This window comes from Cyrtonyx montezumae, unplaced genomic scaffold, assembly GCF_038088225.1.
Source record: "Cyrtonyx montezumae isolate F1298 unplaced genomic scaffold, pur_monq_1.0 scaffold_15, whole genome shotgun sequence".
Classification (NCBI taxonomy): Eukaryota; Metazoa; Chordata; class Aves; order Galliformes; family Odontophoridae; genus Cyrtonyx; species Cyrtonyx montezumae.
This window is the reverse complement of record NW_027071881.1, coordinates 3,838,154-3,854,162: the sequence shown is the minus strand read 5'-3', so window position 1 is coordinate 3,854,162 and position 16,009 is coordinate 3,838,154. Positions and strand designations below refer to the sequence as shown.

Below are 16,009 nucleotides of genomic sequence, written 5' to 3'. Positions count from 1 at the left end.
AGGGTCTACAGTGAATAGGCAATACAGCCCAGACGAGGGGATCAGCAGGAGGAGTTCTTGGAGACTTCCCACGTCCAAGGCGACATTTTAGGTGGGAATGGGAAGAACTGTGCTGTTCTTGAGATGAGATCCAGACACAGAGGAGCAGCTTTGGAGAGTGAAAGTGCATTCAGCAGGTCACAACAGACAGACTCCTAAGGGAGGACCACACTGAGACAGAGGTTTGACGGCATTTGTAAAACATTTAATGCCAGATCTGTGCCAAACTAGCAACATATTAACCTAAAATACAAGATACAGATTAAACAACCACCTAACATTTCTGGCACCACGCTGATTATTTCTACACAACAGGATTGATGCTGTAAGGAAAAGCCCTGTGAATAAGATCGCACAGCTCCTAGTGGGTTATAACTAGGTAACAGACTGCTTCACCCTGTCTCTGTTTTCCCTTCTGCCAGGGTCCATCCTGTACCCAATGACATTTTTCAGGTGAAAAGCCTGTTCTATCTGGAATTTCTCATAGTCATAGCACTGTAACAGTTTTCAGGAAAATACCAAGCATCACGGAGCTCAGCACCCATTTGGTGCTGAAGGGTTTGTCAGTCCCATACATCATTCTAGAGGGTGCACACAGGCAACAAGATCAGGGGTTATCGTCTTGAAATTCAGCTCTTTACCAGGAAGAGCTGCACAGAGCTTCTGGCTCTCTCAGCATGTGCCTGGCCAGGAACACAGCGTGCTTTTCGGTCGTGCCAGGATCATCAGGGTGTGAGCTGTAGTTAGCCTCATTCACCTCGTGTCATGCCAAGGACTGAACGACATGAACGAGAACGCTGGAGCAATAAATATTTATCCTACCATCTCTAAGGGAAGGGAAGGGAAGGCATGGGTACAGTCAGATTCATCTCTGTCCCAAAGGTTGTCAGGAAACAGGCAATGAATTTCCACGGACTGTCTGCACAAAGGAATGCATCTTTTGTAGCCATGGTGAAATGAAACCAAAATATTCCAACTGTCACGAGGTGCTAATTCTGTGGGAGGTCAGTGTGGACTCAGTCCAGTGAATTCCAGCTTCATGTGTGTCTTTGTTACTGATTTCGTCTAACGAACAGATGCAGTTTAGACAGGTGTCAACACCCAGCAGCTCTACTTATCCAGCAACCTAATGAGGGGCACAGCTTTTTGTTAGATTAAGAGACCAGGTGACTGAGAAGTGCAAATAAACCACAGAGCTGCATAACTGTTGAAGGAAATGTCTGAATGAAGAAAGCGTTCCTAGCACAACCTGGTTAGCCTGTTAAATGTTAATAACTTACTGCAGAGACAGATGGGAACAGACCCTTGTAAGCTGACTGCTAACCCAAATATACGATGGCTGAGAGGACAGGCACTCTGCCAGAACCCAAGCAAGCAGAGAGACCAGAAAGAAACAAACAGTATATTTTTATTTTTTGCTGCAGTGCTGTTACAGACTGAGTCCTGCATCAACTACAGAACAGTAGGTGGGCACGTAGCAATACAGCATGAATGGTCATCCTTTGTGCTCTCAGTGCTTGACGCCCTGTTGTGTGTCAAATCTCACCCATCACCAGAACTGTCCCACACCAGTGACTGGGGCCACTGGGACCTATGTTTGGCAGCAAATAAAAGCTTAGGTCTTTAGGAGTAGAGGTGTGCCCCACACAGACCTCAGTGTGGCTCCATCAGCCCAAGTAGTGATGGCTTCATGTGAGCTATCTGCAGTGGCTGTGCTTTATATCAGTGGAGAGGCAATTAATGCAGTCAGTGGAGCCTGGGTTATGAGTCATCCTATCTACAGCAGATGTCTAAAATAGGACATTCTAAGTACCCATTTCTCTTTGCAGACTCAGAAGGAAGCCTGGGATTGCTGAGGCAGAGCTCCAGCCCCTCACTGTGACTTGTCTAAAAATTCAGTGAGTATATCACAAATAATGTACCAGTAGATATTTGTACATTATCTGGGGTTGTCTCACAATATCGCTCCCTTCCTCTCTAATACTAGATCTGCTTTTCAATAGGTTTTCAATTTCCTCATGCTTGTTTTAAATCAAGTAATTTTATCTCTAAAAAACTCATGTTGGGAACAAGAAGAGAGACCCCAAAAGAGTGGCGTATGAGCCTGTCTGCCAGCACACAAAACAAACCCACATTTTCTTAGATCGCGTTGGATGAGGCAGAGGTTTGGGATTCTGCAAGCTGTGGGACAAGTACCCTCCAGAAGACATTTCCAGCTCCCAGGTAGGTCTGTGCAAGCTGTGGGTCTTTACTCAGACCAAGCCCAAGGTCTGAGTATTATTACAATAAACAAATTACTTTAGAAAACCATTGCATTGAGTCATTCCAGTATAAGCCACATGGCAGAAGCACAAAACTTCAATGAATCCCAGCTTCCAGCATCTTCATTCAAGTAAGCTGGGGAACTCAGTGGAGAAATAATTAAATCCCTCTACTTCCACCAAAAGTCTCCAGAGCAACTGTCTTTAGTCTCCAGCTGCACAATGTACAAACAGCAGCAGCAAAGGCAGCTTTTACACTGCTTTTACAGCAGGGCTGGCACAGGAACTCATGAAGGATCCAGGAGAATGCCAAGAACCTCACCTGCTCCTGCCCATCTCTCCATGGTGATCCACCAGCATTTACACTGCACGGTAAGCAATGTCAAAGACTGAACTTTACAGTAGCTAAGTAAAGTTTACTTACTCTTCTGGGAACTCCACGGGCTTGCTCTTGATCTTGTTATGAAGACCCAGAATATATTCATCTATAAAAGGACACTGTAAAACAAACAAAGATTTCCCAGTTGTCAAAGATCTTGGCACTGCTTTGGTGTTTGCCATTCATTCAACAGAAGTGAACTTCCTGTGTGCACTGTCTGGATTTGATGCGCAGACAGAAGTAAAAACTCCTCCACAAAATAAACACACTTCATTAAAATAATTAAGTAAATGAATACAGAAAAAAAGCAGAGGGACCAAACAAATACAGAACGTGATTGGGACACCCCCCTCTACCCAGCCTACCATGTGACCATTTTCCTTTTCTCTGCTACATTTTTTCTGTCTGTGTAACAGAGATACTGATACTGGCTGGCTTGTTTCATCGCTTGAAGATCCGTGACAAGCATAACTTAAGAGTTAGGTACTATCATTTAAACGTCTGTTTTTCCGCTCAGAGTACAGGGGTCAACTCTCAAAGTCCCTTTGCATCTGCAGGGCGATTTGGGCAAACAGAAGCCTGTAGGAAGTAGGCCCGTGCTTCTAACATTTGCCTTTATTTGGAAAGGAATGAGCCAAAAGGCAGGCAGGCAGGCACCCCCATGCGGGGCTCCAGCATCTGAAAGCCAGCTTACCTTCCCGTAAACAAAGCAGTACAGGGTAATTCCCATGGCCCATACATCAAGTGCCTGAAAGAAAGCAAGTGCAGGCAGTAAATCGGTTGCAACACAGAAGTGATAGAAATGAGCTGGATTTTCCCACTGACTCAAAGAACATTACTTGCACACATTTAACATTTTCTGCATTTAATTTTATTGCACAGAGGCTCTTTCAAATTGGGCTCCTAAAGGCATTTATGGCCTTCCTGGGGAATGGGACTGTTCTGGGTCAGATGCCACCACACTTGTCCTTGCTGTGGAGGGCAGTGTCCAGCTAGCAGCCCCTTCATAATGTAGGAGATGACAGTTCAAGGCTGAACCCCAAGTTTTTTATGTAAGTTCAAAGGGAAAAAAAAAAGGCAAAAAGCAAATGCTAGGCCCTGTTCTAACACCTGTATTCATCCACGCTGCTCACTTTCAGGGTATCAAGATATGACTTCGGTGCCCAGTAACTCTCTATGAAACTTGATTATTTTAGAAGGAAATGGGGACTTTTGTCCCTTCTTCATTGAGCAGGGAGAGGGTCCTGTTGGACTCCAACCCGCCTCCTTGTATTGGCAGGGACCTGATGTAAGTCCATCTACCTGCTGCACAGAACAACCACTGTGAGTTCTGCCTGGGCTGAACACAGAATTAGAGCTTTGATTTTACTTGAAAACAACACCAATTGATACCATAATGACAGAGAGGGCAAAATTCAAAGGATGCAGGTGTGGTGCTACCCTCTGCGTGGTGCCTGTGAGACCCCAGGGACGCTGGCTGTGAGCAAAGCCCTACCTTTCCACTGAAACTTTTGCCCGTGTCTGAAATGGCCTCTGGTGCCATGAAGGCTGGTGTTCCTGCTGTGCTGGAGAGCTGGGCATCGTTCCCTTCAAACTGATTACTGACTCCAAAATCAGCAATTTTGACATGTCCATCATCTCCTAAGAGCAAATTGGAAGGCTTGATGTCCCGGTGAATGATCTTCTGGTAGTGCACTAATAAAAAAAGAAGAATATGGTTTGCAATGGAGGTTGATCCATCTAGACAAAATCTTTCTGCAGTGATGCAAATAAAGGAGCAGGCTCACACATCCTGCTCTGAAAGCAGGAATCTTTCATTACAAGCTATCAATGAAGTAATACTGCAGCTGCAATAAAGCAATTTCTTGGATGCTAAGGAAAGCAGCAGCAGGGAACTGTAGAAAAATGACTCTCTGGAATGCAGAAAAGAGAATTAAAGAACAGCTTTCAGAACATGAAACGGCCCCAAAAGCAGAACTGCAGAAAATCCAACAGACTTTATTGAACAGAAGTGGAAGTGCTCTAGTTCTTACTGCTTTTCCCAGGAGAACAGACTCCTGCACCACACTGCTCCCCCAGCCTCAATTACCATTTTCATATTAGCTTTTGGTATCTTGTAGGAAACACGCAATTGGGAGGGGAAAATACTGATACCTAATCCTTTCCTGGTTTAAAAACTTGTTTAGCACATTGCCACAGAAGCAGCTTGTTCTACAGTGCAAATCAGCTTGCATTTTAGGAGCAATAATAAACAACCTCCATGTTACCATTCTGCTCTTCTCAAGAAAGCTTTCCAGCAGGCCTTGGCTGAGGAAGGGAAATCATGCTTGCAGATATTTTTTTCTGCAAAGACCTCTCCTTGGGTTAAAGCACTGCTGATTGATGTTGCCCTTGGCACATGAAAGAGAGCTTCAAGCACATGAAAGAGAGCTTCAAACACACGCAGAGATCTAGGATCACTTCCATATAACTCATCTGGGCAGCACAGTGAGGCTGGGTGGGATGGATTTCAAAGGTGCTATGTTAAGCAGCGTGCTGTGGCCAGCTGACTCATTAGCAGCACACACACCCACAGCTTAAGCGAGACATTCTACTCCCCTAAGAGCTGATCTAGAGACAGTGGACAAAAGCTTGATGGACAGCATTAGTTCAAACCACTGGTGGTTACATCCTCTTCCAGATGTGCAGCAACTGTGCGGCCATGCTGCGACGTGAGCCAGTTAACGCTGCAGCAGCCTGGCTAGACAGTCAGATTAACATTGAAAGCTCTGAGACAACAGTAATTATGAGGAGACATCTGCTATGCAGCAAAGCTGGTGGCAAGCTGACATTTCATTATGGTAATGGAGGCAGAGCAAAAAAAAAGAAAATGGGGAGGGGGGGAAGTAATGTTTCCCTTCAGGAAATGATTAGATGCCCTTCACGCACGTGTGTGGGTGAAGGCTGCTGAACAACATGCCTGATATCACAGAGCTGAGATTCACAAAACCTCTACTAAAATACAGGCCACAAAACATGGACCGTCCCTGGAGCTAAGCCTGGAAACAGAGGGATTTGCACTAGGGAAGCAGGTACCCTAGGCTCTTTATTATTTTTCCCCGTACTATTTATCACATAAAACACATTGCCTGCCTTAGAGCAATCAAATGAAAGTAGAAAGAAAATGTGGTCTGTTTTCTGTTTGCTCTGTATTTGTTCGGTTCCCACATCAGCCTGGTGCCCAGAGTGTCTGAGCACTGCAGCAGTATGACTGCTGAACAAAGAAGTAGAAAACATACCCTTTGCAAAAAGTAGTCAAACACTATTGTGCCTCCCAGACCAGAACATCCACTCTTGACACGAGCATTAGGGACAGAGACAGTCTATGACCTAGACCACTTAGAGGAGAAAATCAGCACAAGTGCCTCTGGGGCAGCAAAGCATAGGCTGTGCTTTCAGAAGTGAGACTGACATGTCCCAGGGCACTGCAATGTAACGTCAGCCAGGGGCAAACCTGGCACACAATTTAAATAGCAGTAAAGTGAGATGAGGAGTTAAGCACAGAGGGGATGTGGATGGCCAGGTCAGGAATGGTGGTGCTGGGAACAGTGCCCAACCCACACACCGTGCTGCTTTGCTACGCAGTCCGGGTGACACACAGAGGAAGAGATGGTGTTATCCCTGCAGACCTCCAAAGGGAGAGCGAAGCATCTCAGAAATAAAAACCAACCTCTGGCAACACCCTCCAGATTGCCAATGACTGTACAGAAGTAACAACAGCACAAGGAGCACACAACTTACTGAGACATCTTTAAGCTGATGACAGCCACAGTCAGTCAAAATGGAGAAAAAAACAACCATCAGCACAAATTAACTCTGACATTTCATCCCTTTGAAGTGTCTGGGAGCAAGAAATACACAAAACACAGCAATTCCCATGGATATGGATTTGTCTGCATCCTTCCCAGGGTTAAAATGGATGCTGAGCTGTCCAAAGCAGAGTGCTGCACGGAAGCTGCTTCAAAAAACTGATGAAATGGTTCCCCTCGCTGCTGTTATCTTGAAATAATTTTGCTTTTAAAAGTAGAGGTCAGCAGCTCACTGTAACAACTTCTCTGTGCTCCAAGATGCTCTGCACTCTGTGTTGACAGACCTAATTCAAAAAAAATAAATCGATGCAGTTTCATAATGAAAATGAAACTATGTAAGATATCACAGAGCCCTTAGGAGAAGGTCTGATTCTGGAGAGCTCCATTCAATTTGGTTTTATTAGATGCATTCTTCACTTCTGTGGAAAGGTAACGGTACTTCAGGCCAATCTGCATCTGAATAACAATCCTGAGAATTTGTAGAACATTTCTGAGGCACAGCTTCCAAACTGCATTAGAAATATCTGTTTGCTAAAACTCACAGCCACCCCATGAATGGAGCAGGCATGAAAAGTAAGGGAGCATGTGCCGCATTTCCATCACAACTTGTGTTTGAAAGCACGGCCAGGTATCTCCAAAGTTGGCCTTGGTGAACTCCTGGTTATATTCTGTCATCCAGATCACTCCAAGCCTTCAAAACAGTCTGGGTGCTGACTCTCCAGGGGACTAATTTGTAGATCACAGAACATACCCAGTTAGGGCAATGTTTTGGTACAACTGAACATCATCTCCACAAAAAGCCAGTGGATGTTGTGGGAAGGGTATTAAAGGAAGGCACAGGCTTATGCTGCCTCTGAACAAGTGACTTCTGTAACAACAAAAAGAAGACCTCGCAGAGAGCCATTCCTACAAGTGTCACTGCTTCAATAATCTGCACATTGTCCCTGGGAGGCTCTCACCACTCAGCTGTACCCTTGCCCCTCAGGAAGGCGTCGGTCTAGGAGTATTGCAACTGCAACCTGTACTGTATGGGTTACTGAAACATAAAAGCACCTATCAGGCAGGGTGAACCTTTGGTGCCTATACTGTAGTAGATGGGGCTGAGAAAGGGGGCAGATTTGCATGAGGATCTCTGCTGCTTGGCCAGCTGCTTCTGTGTGAGCAGCACATGGCCCTGCCTGGGCCCTCCACAGGTCTCCTGCAGCTCTGCCATCCTGCTTAGCAAATTACTTGTTTCTGTTCAGTCCCTTTGCTGTCTTCAGTAGGGCAAGCCAGCTTTTTTTGCAACATGCAACTCATTTCTCAAATGCTTCCCAATTCCAGATACCATGGGTTATTCAGGGTCTAAGAAGGCTTTCTTTTTCATTCAGAAGCAAATGCCTGGGAACTGCCTGCCTAGGCTAACAGCCAGTAAAGACCAAAAGGGAGCAGAGAGAGCAGTGCTGGGAAAAGAGAAATGAGATTGTTCCCTAGCCCTTTTTAAAAAGGTGCCTTATACTGCATTCCTTTCTGGAAACCTCAGAGCTCCAGCAGATTAATATCAACTTGCTAAAAGCCCATTTAAAAACTGCATATATAAAAACTTCGCAACGCACTGACACATCCTGCTATTTACTGAGGCTGATGTTGAATTATACTTGATTAAAAACAGAGCCCCATTCCCATTCAAGGGCAAAAGCAATCCATATGGTGCTACTGCAGAGTCTGCTTAGTATTATTTTCACATTACCCCTGTAGCAAAGAAATGATTTAACACTCTCCCAAGGAAGCTGCTGCACCACCATCCAGAGCTTAAAAGAGAGGCTGCTCTTTGAAGCAAGCCTCCCCACTAGTCTGCAATGCACTCAGAACGAGCTAGAGGAAATGATGCAGTGGACTACAGAACAGAATCACCTCCCATTCCACGCTTGGCCCATTGCAGGGGGTCTTGCTCAATGGCCGGGGTGAGGATCCCAGGTCGACTTTCCCAGCTCTATTCACTACCTTCACACTGTTCTCCTACTGATCCAACAAACCTCTGCCACTTGAATATGCATCTGGACAAGTCCTTTCAGAAGAGCCTGGTGAAAAGATGAGAGTTCAGCTTCCTTACTGGCTTGTGGTAGGGGTGCCCAGTCCTTCCAGCCAGGACAGCTGTGTTACAGAGTAACTCAGGCCCAAGGCTGCCTTCCACACCTGTCCTCCAAACCACGAGCACAGTACAGTCACAGAAGACTGGTACTGAACAGGTGCCTGCTGTGGCTACACATATGGCAGTGTTCAAGGGACCACTGGGAAAATTGGGAATAGGATGCATACAGCAAGTACTGCCAAAATGACCCGCAGAGCCTGTGCTTAGGGCTGCTTACAGCCCCAGGCATAACTGCTTACGTAACTCCTCAAATAAAATCACACTGCTTGATCTTTTATAAAAAGTTTTTATGCACCTCTCTGATCTACTTCATCAGCTAATTACTCTTACATATAGTACTCATTGATCATTTATCAGCAACACACACAACTACATTAAAGGAAGCCACCAGGAGAGCACACAACAGGCTGGGAGCTCATTCGAGCTCCACCATGGACTAGTGTTCAAATGTTGCTGCATCACATGAACACAACATCTGAGGAGCTCTCACCCGCCACGAGCCGGCACAGCCCAAACCCATCTGTGTCACTGATACTTGAGAGGCTCTACCCCTGGCTTACGTTGCAGTCGATATTCTTTAGAAGAGACAAGCCTGTGCTGACTAGGCTGTTGATTCACTTGCTTAACTTTAAAGATAATGGAGACTACATTCACATATTGATGACTGAGTAGATTTAAGTCTTATCTCAGGAAAGCCAGCCTTTGATTGGCATACCAGGTATTTTGTTACTGCTCCAGGCTTAGTGCACTGGGACTTTGAGCTCCACAGTCATCTGTACAGGCAGAGAACTGATTCTGTGAAGATAACTTTCCAGTGCCTTTAGCAGCATATCACAACTCTCCTTTGAGCTCAACAGTTCATACAGATGGGATAAGCATTCCTCTGCACAGGGAACCAGAATTGCTACCCTTGGCTTCTCTAGACACAAATGCAGTATGGAAATCATGCATTTTCTATGGAGAACACAGGCAAAAAGTGTTTCTTTTTCCTTTCAGCCACTCTGACAGCAATTCTTTCAGCTTCTCATGAGCCAGAAGGAGGGCCAAGTTTGCAGGCAAACAGCAGAAGGGACAGTCTCTGGGTTTCATCTAGACCATACAAGTCAGCAGAGTTTTCTCTTGGGTCAAGCTCACACGTTTGCCCTGTGCTACGTGTCTGCTCCTGGCTACTGTCAGAGCTAAGCTACCTGCTCAGACAGGCCCTTCACTCGCTTACTCTTATGCCTTACTTAAGCTCTCACTAAACAAAGCCACTTAAGCTCTTACTAAACAAAGCCACTTAAGCTCTTACTAAACAAAGCCACTTGTGTTCCAGCGATAACTGAATACCTGCCTGGCATATCCCTTCTGCTTTTTTACGTGTTCAACTTCCTCATACCTCTCCTGCAGCTCCCACCACTGGGGAAGAGTTTCAGGTATCTGTTCATTGTATTGAACCAATTGTCAGGTCACAAGAAAAACATTCCTTGCCAACAACAATGGGAGAAAACCCTCCCTTGTTACACACTTCACCAGGTACTGATTTCAACTGTTTATCTGACAAAGCAAAAGGGCATCATGCCAAATGCACTATCACTCAGCAAACCCATTCCCTGTGTAATTATGAAGTATCAGTCACCTCTCAGTGCAGAAGGGAACTTAACTACTGTCATGAAACCGAACCTGTACCTGGCTATCACCACATCCAAGGAATCAGAAGGAAAACAGTAAGTAAAGCACAGGAAAATACCTGACTGTCTGGAAAACCTGTATGTTTTCCTGGAGGGAAGAAAATGTTAAATTGTACAGTATTTCCAGCCTTGTTTGTAACTCCAAAATACAGTTGTGCCATCATTAACAAGGCCTGGGGGACTCCATGATTCCTTGTTTCTTCTAACAGATATTCAAAGGGATGGAAGGACATTTGACTTTAAAACGATGACAGAGATAAGAACTCTGTAGGTCCCACAAGACAGCTCTGAAGTACAAACTGTGGGTGGCACAAACAGGGCATGACTGTGTCTAGTCACTCCTTCTGTCAGCTGAAGCCTGCAGGACCAGATCCAAAGCCAGATAGGAACTGCTTCCCACACCAGTAAACAGGTAGTAGATGCTGAAAATTGACACAAGCTTAAAAAGGGACTGAACAAATTAATGGAAAAAAAATATCGGAGGCTATTATATATTAAACAAACAAACAAAAAACTTCTGGATAAGAAAATGCCTGATCCTGGAAGCACAGCTACACATCTGCCTGGCCCAGCATGGGGTCTGTGTGTTCAGCACCTCAGCATGCTGTGCAGTTTCTTGGGCCCACAGAGGAGCACCCCACTCACTCTCCAGTTTTCAGGACTGATTCCTGGTTTGGCTGCTGACTCCTGTGATTTGCCCCCCTAGCACATGCATTTCTCCTGATTGTCATTGGGAAAGCACTGTTCGCCCTACCAGAAAGAAGAATGAAGCTTAAATCACCCCAGATAAATGCTACTGGAGGCAAATTACAAGTGGAAAGGAAGGTAATTGCAAATATCCTTAATTCAGAGGCACTTAGCGCATGCTTTAGTTAATGACATGGATAATCCAGCAAAACTTTTCTACCCAAAACGCTTAAGTATCTTCTTAAATCACCATTCCAGTGGCATCTGCAACACACTGCCTCCCCAGCTCATGAGGGTGCATTCAACACCAACCTACCAGGGAAGTCACTCAAGCAGGAGGAAAAGCACTTTCTCTGCAGAGCCCATTTCACTATGGGATGTGAATTAAAGTATGTGTGCAATCAATTGACTCAAATGACTGTTTGGTACTGCAGCCACTTCCCTTCACTGTGTACCTCTGTTTGCAGAGGTACCTGGATTATCACCTTGCAGGAATCCAGTTTGCAACTTCTAATCGAATAAAACCCAGCCAGCAATGATGCATTTGCTGCTGTGATGACTGTGAGCTTCAAGCAGCTGCATGGTTATTGAGTCTCCCAAATTACATAACAATTATGTATGCTTCCATTAAAATTACCTTGCAATCTCTAGATTGCCTGGCAACACTTTTCCTTCAGTGTGCATAAATGGTGCACTTTCCCCCTGTAATTACATAATAATTGCCATGCATTTACCCAGCAGTTCTGAGAGAACACCATTTTTAACTTTCATTTGCTAATAAAATAAGTGCTTACTCAATAGCCCAAAATAAAGCATCCTATTGTTCCTGCTGTTATGAGTGCTTGGGCATCCTATAATTTATTGACCCATTTCATTCACTTTGCCAAGGACAACAGGAACTTCTTTTTTTACTGTCTTCTAAGCTAAACTTTGTTCTGAGCGAGAACTGTTACCTACTGCAAATGCCAGCATCATCCAGCACAGCACAGCCTGCATCTCCCAGCTGAGGCATACAGGTTCTGCTATACTGTGAATACTGATGAGAATATAAAAAGCTGCAGTCCTTGCTCTTCAAACTCTACTGAAAAACAGCCTTAAGCTTCCCATTCCCATCTACCCTTCAACTGACTGCTTCTTGATAGCTTTCAGCACACAATTCTCTGGACTGCCACAAAAGAGCAAACTGACTTCATTTCCACCCATCAGCTGCTACTTTCCCATTGATGTTAGATAAACAAAAGGAGGTGGTGGTGTATTTCAGTGAAGATGGACCACGGAACTGCAAAACACATTCCTCTGCCTTGGCAAGGGCCATCCATGTTCATCAGAAACCTGCTCTCTGCCAGAACTCTTCTCTGTTTGAAACCTGGTTATGTACCTCCAACAAAAGCCTGCAGAAAGTGAGGGGCTCACCCTGACTTCTCAGAAGTGCTGAGCTTGCAGAGGCCAATTGAAACTGAATGAAGAGGCAGATGAGGCTCGAGGGATTACAGCAGCATGAAATGCTCCTTTCATGTTTGACAGCTACCCGTTAGACCTCTGAAACTACATCTGAAACAACTCCTTCCCATTTCTGAGAGAAACATTTTCTTTCCAAGGTTGTAAGAGCCGGGAAAAATCTCACCTCAAATGATGCAGGGATGTGGCATAGCTCTCTGTCTTGCAAATATCTGACCTTTGCACACTGCTCTCTGGCCAGGGCTGACAACCATTTGATGAAATGTGTTTGCCCCTCCCTGCTGGCTGCTCTGCCTTCAGATTTGTCACTGAAACTATGTGCCCATACTGCCAAAATAAGCCAGGATTTTTAAAAGTTGCCACGCCTGAGAGATCTCAAGCTTAGATCAACCTCACAGGACTGGGCACAACAGTTACCTCTGTTGTCATGCGAGTGCAGCAATAACTTCAAAGACCACATAAGATAAGCTGCTGGAGGAGAGCAAAGGATGTGTCAGGGGCCCTCCTACTCCAGGAGTCCATCTTTTATCAGAGTCAACAGCTTGGAGGAAAGCGTTTGGCAGACAGATGCAAAACATGGAAGTACACACATTCCCAATGACAAACTGCTTGCATTCTCACATATAACAGCCCTTGATACACCTTTCCTCTACGGATTTGTCTAGGCCTTTCTGAGTCCATTAAGTTCAGGTTCTTTCCATCTCTTTCAGTAACAAATGTCACAGTTAATCACCTACCACCTGAAATAGTAATTCCTTTTTAAAACTTGCTACCTGATTATTTTGTTTGCTAACCCTCAGTTCCTTCTTTTGTTCACCTCTTCTCTGACACACAGGAGTTTATAAGTCTCTGTCGTATCCCATGATAATCTTTGAAACTGAAGAGCTTTAGTCTCATCCCTCTGTACAGGATCATTCTGATCACCCTTTTCAGGTTTTCTCAGCTCTAAAGAGCGGTTTCTGACACAGGCAGTGCAGAACTGTATACAGGATTTGAGGTAGTCCTCCCTGGTATCTAAGAGTTCTTACAGATCCAAGCCATTGCATAACGTTACGTTCTGCTTTATTATTTCTTTCATTCCCAGTAATCCACTAAACCCCATTAACTTGTTGACTATCTCTAGGCAATGGAATTTTCAAGAAAACTATCCAGAATGACAACTGAGTGAGCACAGCTCATTTAGAGCCCATCATGACGTGTATATTTTTAGTGCTGTTTCTCCCCCTCATACATTATCTGTATTTGGCAACAAGGATTTTTATCTGCCCTTTTACCATACCATCGCTCACTATCACGCCATCTCCCTACCAGTCAGTTCTAATGATGACTATTCTTGAACAACCACTTTTCATCACCAACCTCTCATATTGCATTGTAGTCTATTCCTGGGCATTTAGGAATATAACGAACAACCTAGACCACATTATGGACTCCTGTTTAACTGCACTAGTGACCTTTCTCCACTGTAAAAGCCGTGTTCCTGATCGTACAGTTATTAATATACAAGAAGTTAGCCAACAAAAATGCTTTTTTATGAGCTTCTGTTAACAAACCAAACCAATGGCAGCTTGGCAATCCAAGCATGCGGTACCAAAAGGATCACCATATCCACATTTTTGTTGACTCCTCCGGAACACCATCAGATCTGTGAGGCATAAATTCCCTCTGAACAAGCTCTATTGACTCTTTCTCCTCTTACAGAACCACGGCCGATTCTTTAGCACACCAGTGTTCAGAGATACCAGTCAATGATGAGATCATTAACCACTGTGGAAGGCCATCTACAAGGACAGCAGAATCAAACAAAAAGCCAAATGCTGCTCACCAGCACCTGACAACCTCCCGGTACATAAGCAGTTACCGTAGACCAGACAACTTATGGTTACACTTCTCGGATGATATCGTACAACATGGGTCCCTGGCAGCACCATGGGCACGAAGAGATTCAGTGTAAAGAGCAACAGAGAGAAGAAAGGCAAGGACCTTCTGTTAGAAAAGGGAGAGGCAATCTTAGGCTAGTATTGGTGACCAACAGAAGATCCAAGTTGTGCATTCTGACCTGGGAACAATGCTGGTACTAAAACTCAGGAGGAGTGGGAATGTACAGCATCATATGTTCAGACACAGCACAGGAGTAAGGCCAGCTAGCAGTGCTACACCACATCAAAGCACCAGGCTCTCTGACCCACGACCTCCTGGGTGGTATAGGTTTGTATCTGCATCCCTAAATGACCAGCTTTTCTGCACTAGCTATTTTCAGAGGCTGCTCTCCCCGTGGCCAGTTCTTGCTTTGCAAAGACGAAGACAGCACTTTGCTCTAGTTGAAGCTACTGACTCAGTTTATGTCACTACAAAAGTCTCTTTCCTAGCTTTGCCACTGCTTTCAAAGACTCTCTCCAAAAAGATAGGAGAGGAAAAAGCAAGCCACTGTTTTCCTAACGTCCCTTCCACAGAATGCTGCTTCCAGCATCTGTTATGCAACCAGGGTAAACCGGAGTTGAGCAGGACCACCAACTGCAAACCCTGTCACATGCAATTAGAGAGGATCTTGCTGGGTAAGCTGACAGCCTACTGATGTCGAGAGGCTTCTCTCCAGCCAAACAGGAAGCTGACATGCATTGCAAACTGCCATCAGTTTTAGTGGTACTCACAGTACTCAATACCCAGCACAATGTCCCGGAAGTAGAGCCGGGCCTGATCCTCGCTGAATGGCTCATCACTTGGTACCTCCATGACAGCCCTGTAAGGAAGAAGGAGAGTAACTGAGTTCTTGGCAAAACTGCAGCAACACTCATTACTGAGGTTTTACATTTCTGAAATTATTCTGCATCCCTGAGGATCCTAGAAGGTCCAGAACCAAGCCTCCATCTGAGCACAGGCTGATCCTGGGGCATTTCTCTCTTCCCCTTTGCTCCCATTTGCATTTTTCGGCCACTGCTTTCTCTCCCTCTTTATAAACATTTTTCTGTTGCTGAAACCAGGGAGAATAATGTGAGCAGCAGGACTGACAGAGCAATTAATGGAGTCTAATTGCCTCCCGCTAGAGGCAGGCAGGCTGTGCTCAGTCAAGCAGCACATTTCCTGGCCCTGGCCTCAGCTGACTGCAGGAGCTTCCCCCACCCACCTACAAGATAGTCATCAGCCTGGTCACCAGGGAGACTGGGAGCCTCCCACCAGCAGCCTGCTGGTGCTGGCAGTCTGCAAGAGGTTTGTTCAAAGGGCTAAAGAGAGAAATAAGCCCTTTGGGAATCTCCCCCACCCTGGGCTCAGCTCTCCCAACATTACTGCAACTCTGCAGAGCTGCAAATCCAGACCAGGTGTAGCAAAAAGTAGTGAGGAGGCACCCACCACCACATCTCTGCTCCTGCCATGGAAATGTGCCAACAAAATCGCCTCCCACAATATATTCATACCGAGGGCAAAGTAAAGCCGCGTGTGGCAAGTAAGCATTGATGTTATTTCATATTCTTGTGTCAGAGAAAGCTATGATATTAGGGAATATCCTACCCCAGCATAATATTCCCTATAAATACTTT

At 45.2% G+C, this 16,009-nt stretch overlaps 1 protein-coding gene across 1 annotated transcript in view; it reads right to left on the bottom strand.

The window, feature by feature from the left end:
- Window positions 1–16,009, bottom strand: part of CAMKK1 (calcium/calmodulin dependent protein kinase kinase 1) — an 83,005-nt gene that overhangs the window by 7,727 nt on the left and 59,269 nt on the right. Inside the window, exons 9-12 of the mRNA XM_065731751.1 lie at window positions 15,125–15,213; window positions 4,175–4,374; window positions 3,374–3,427; window positions 2,725–2,798 (exon numbers count right to left, since the gene is read on the bottom strand). Coding sequence (XP_065587823.1) covers window positions 2,725–2,798; window positions 3,374–3,427; window positions 4,175–4,374; window positions 15,125–15,213 — 417 coding nt within the window. The remainder of the gene's footprint in view (window positions 1–2,724; window positions 2,799–3,373; window positions 3,428–4,174; window positions 4,375–15,124; window positions 15,214–16,009) is intronic.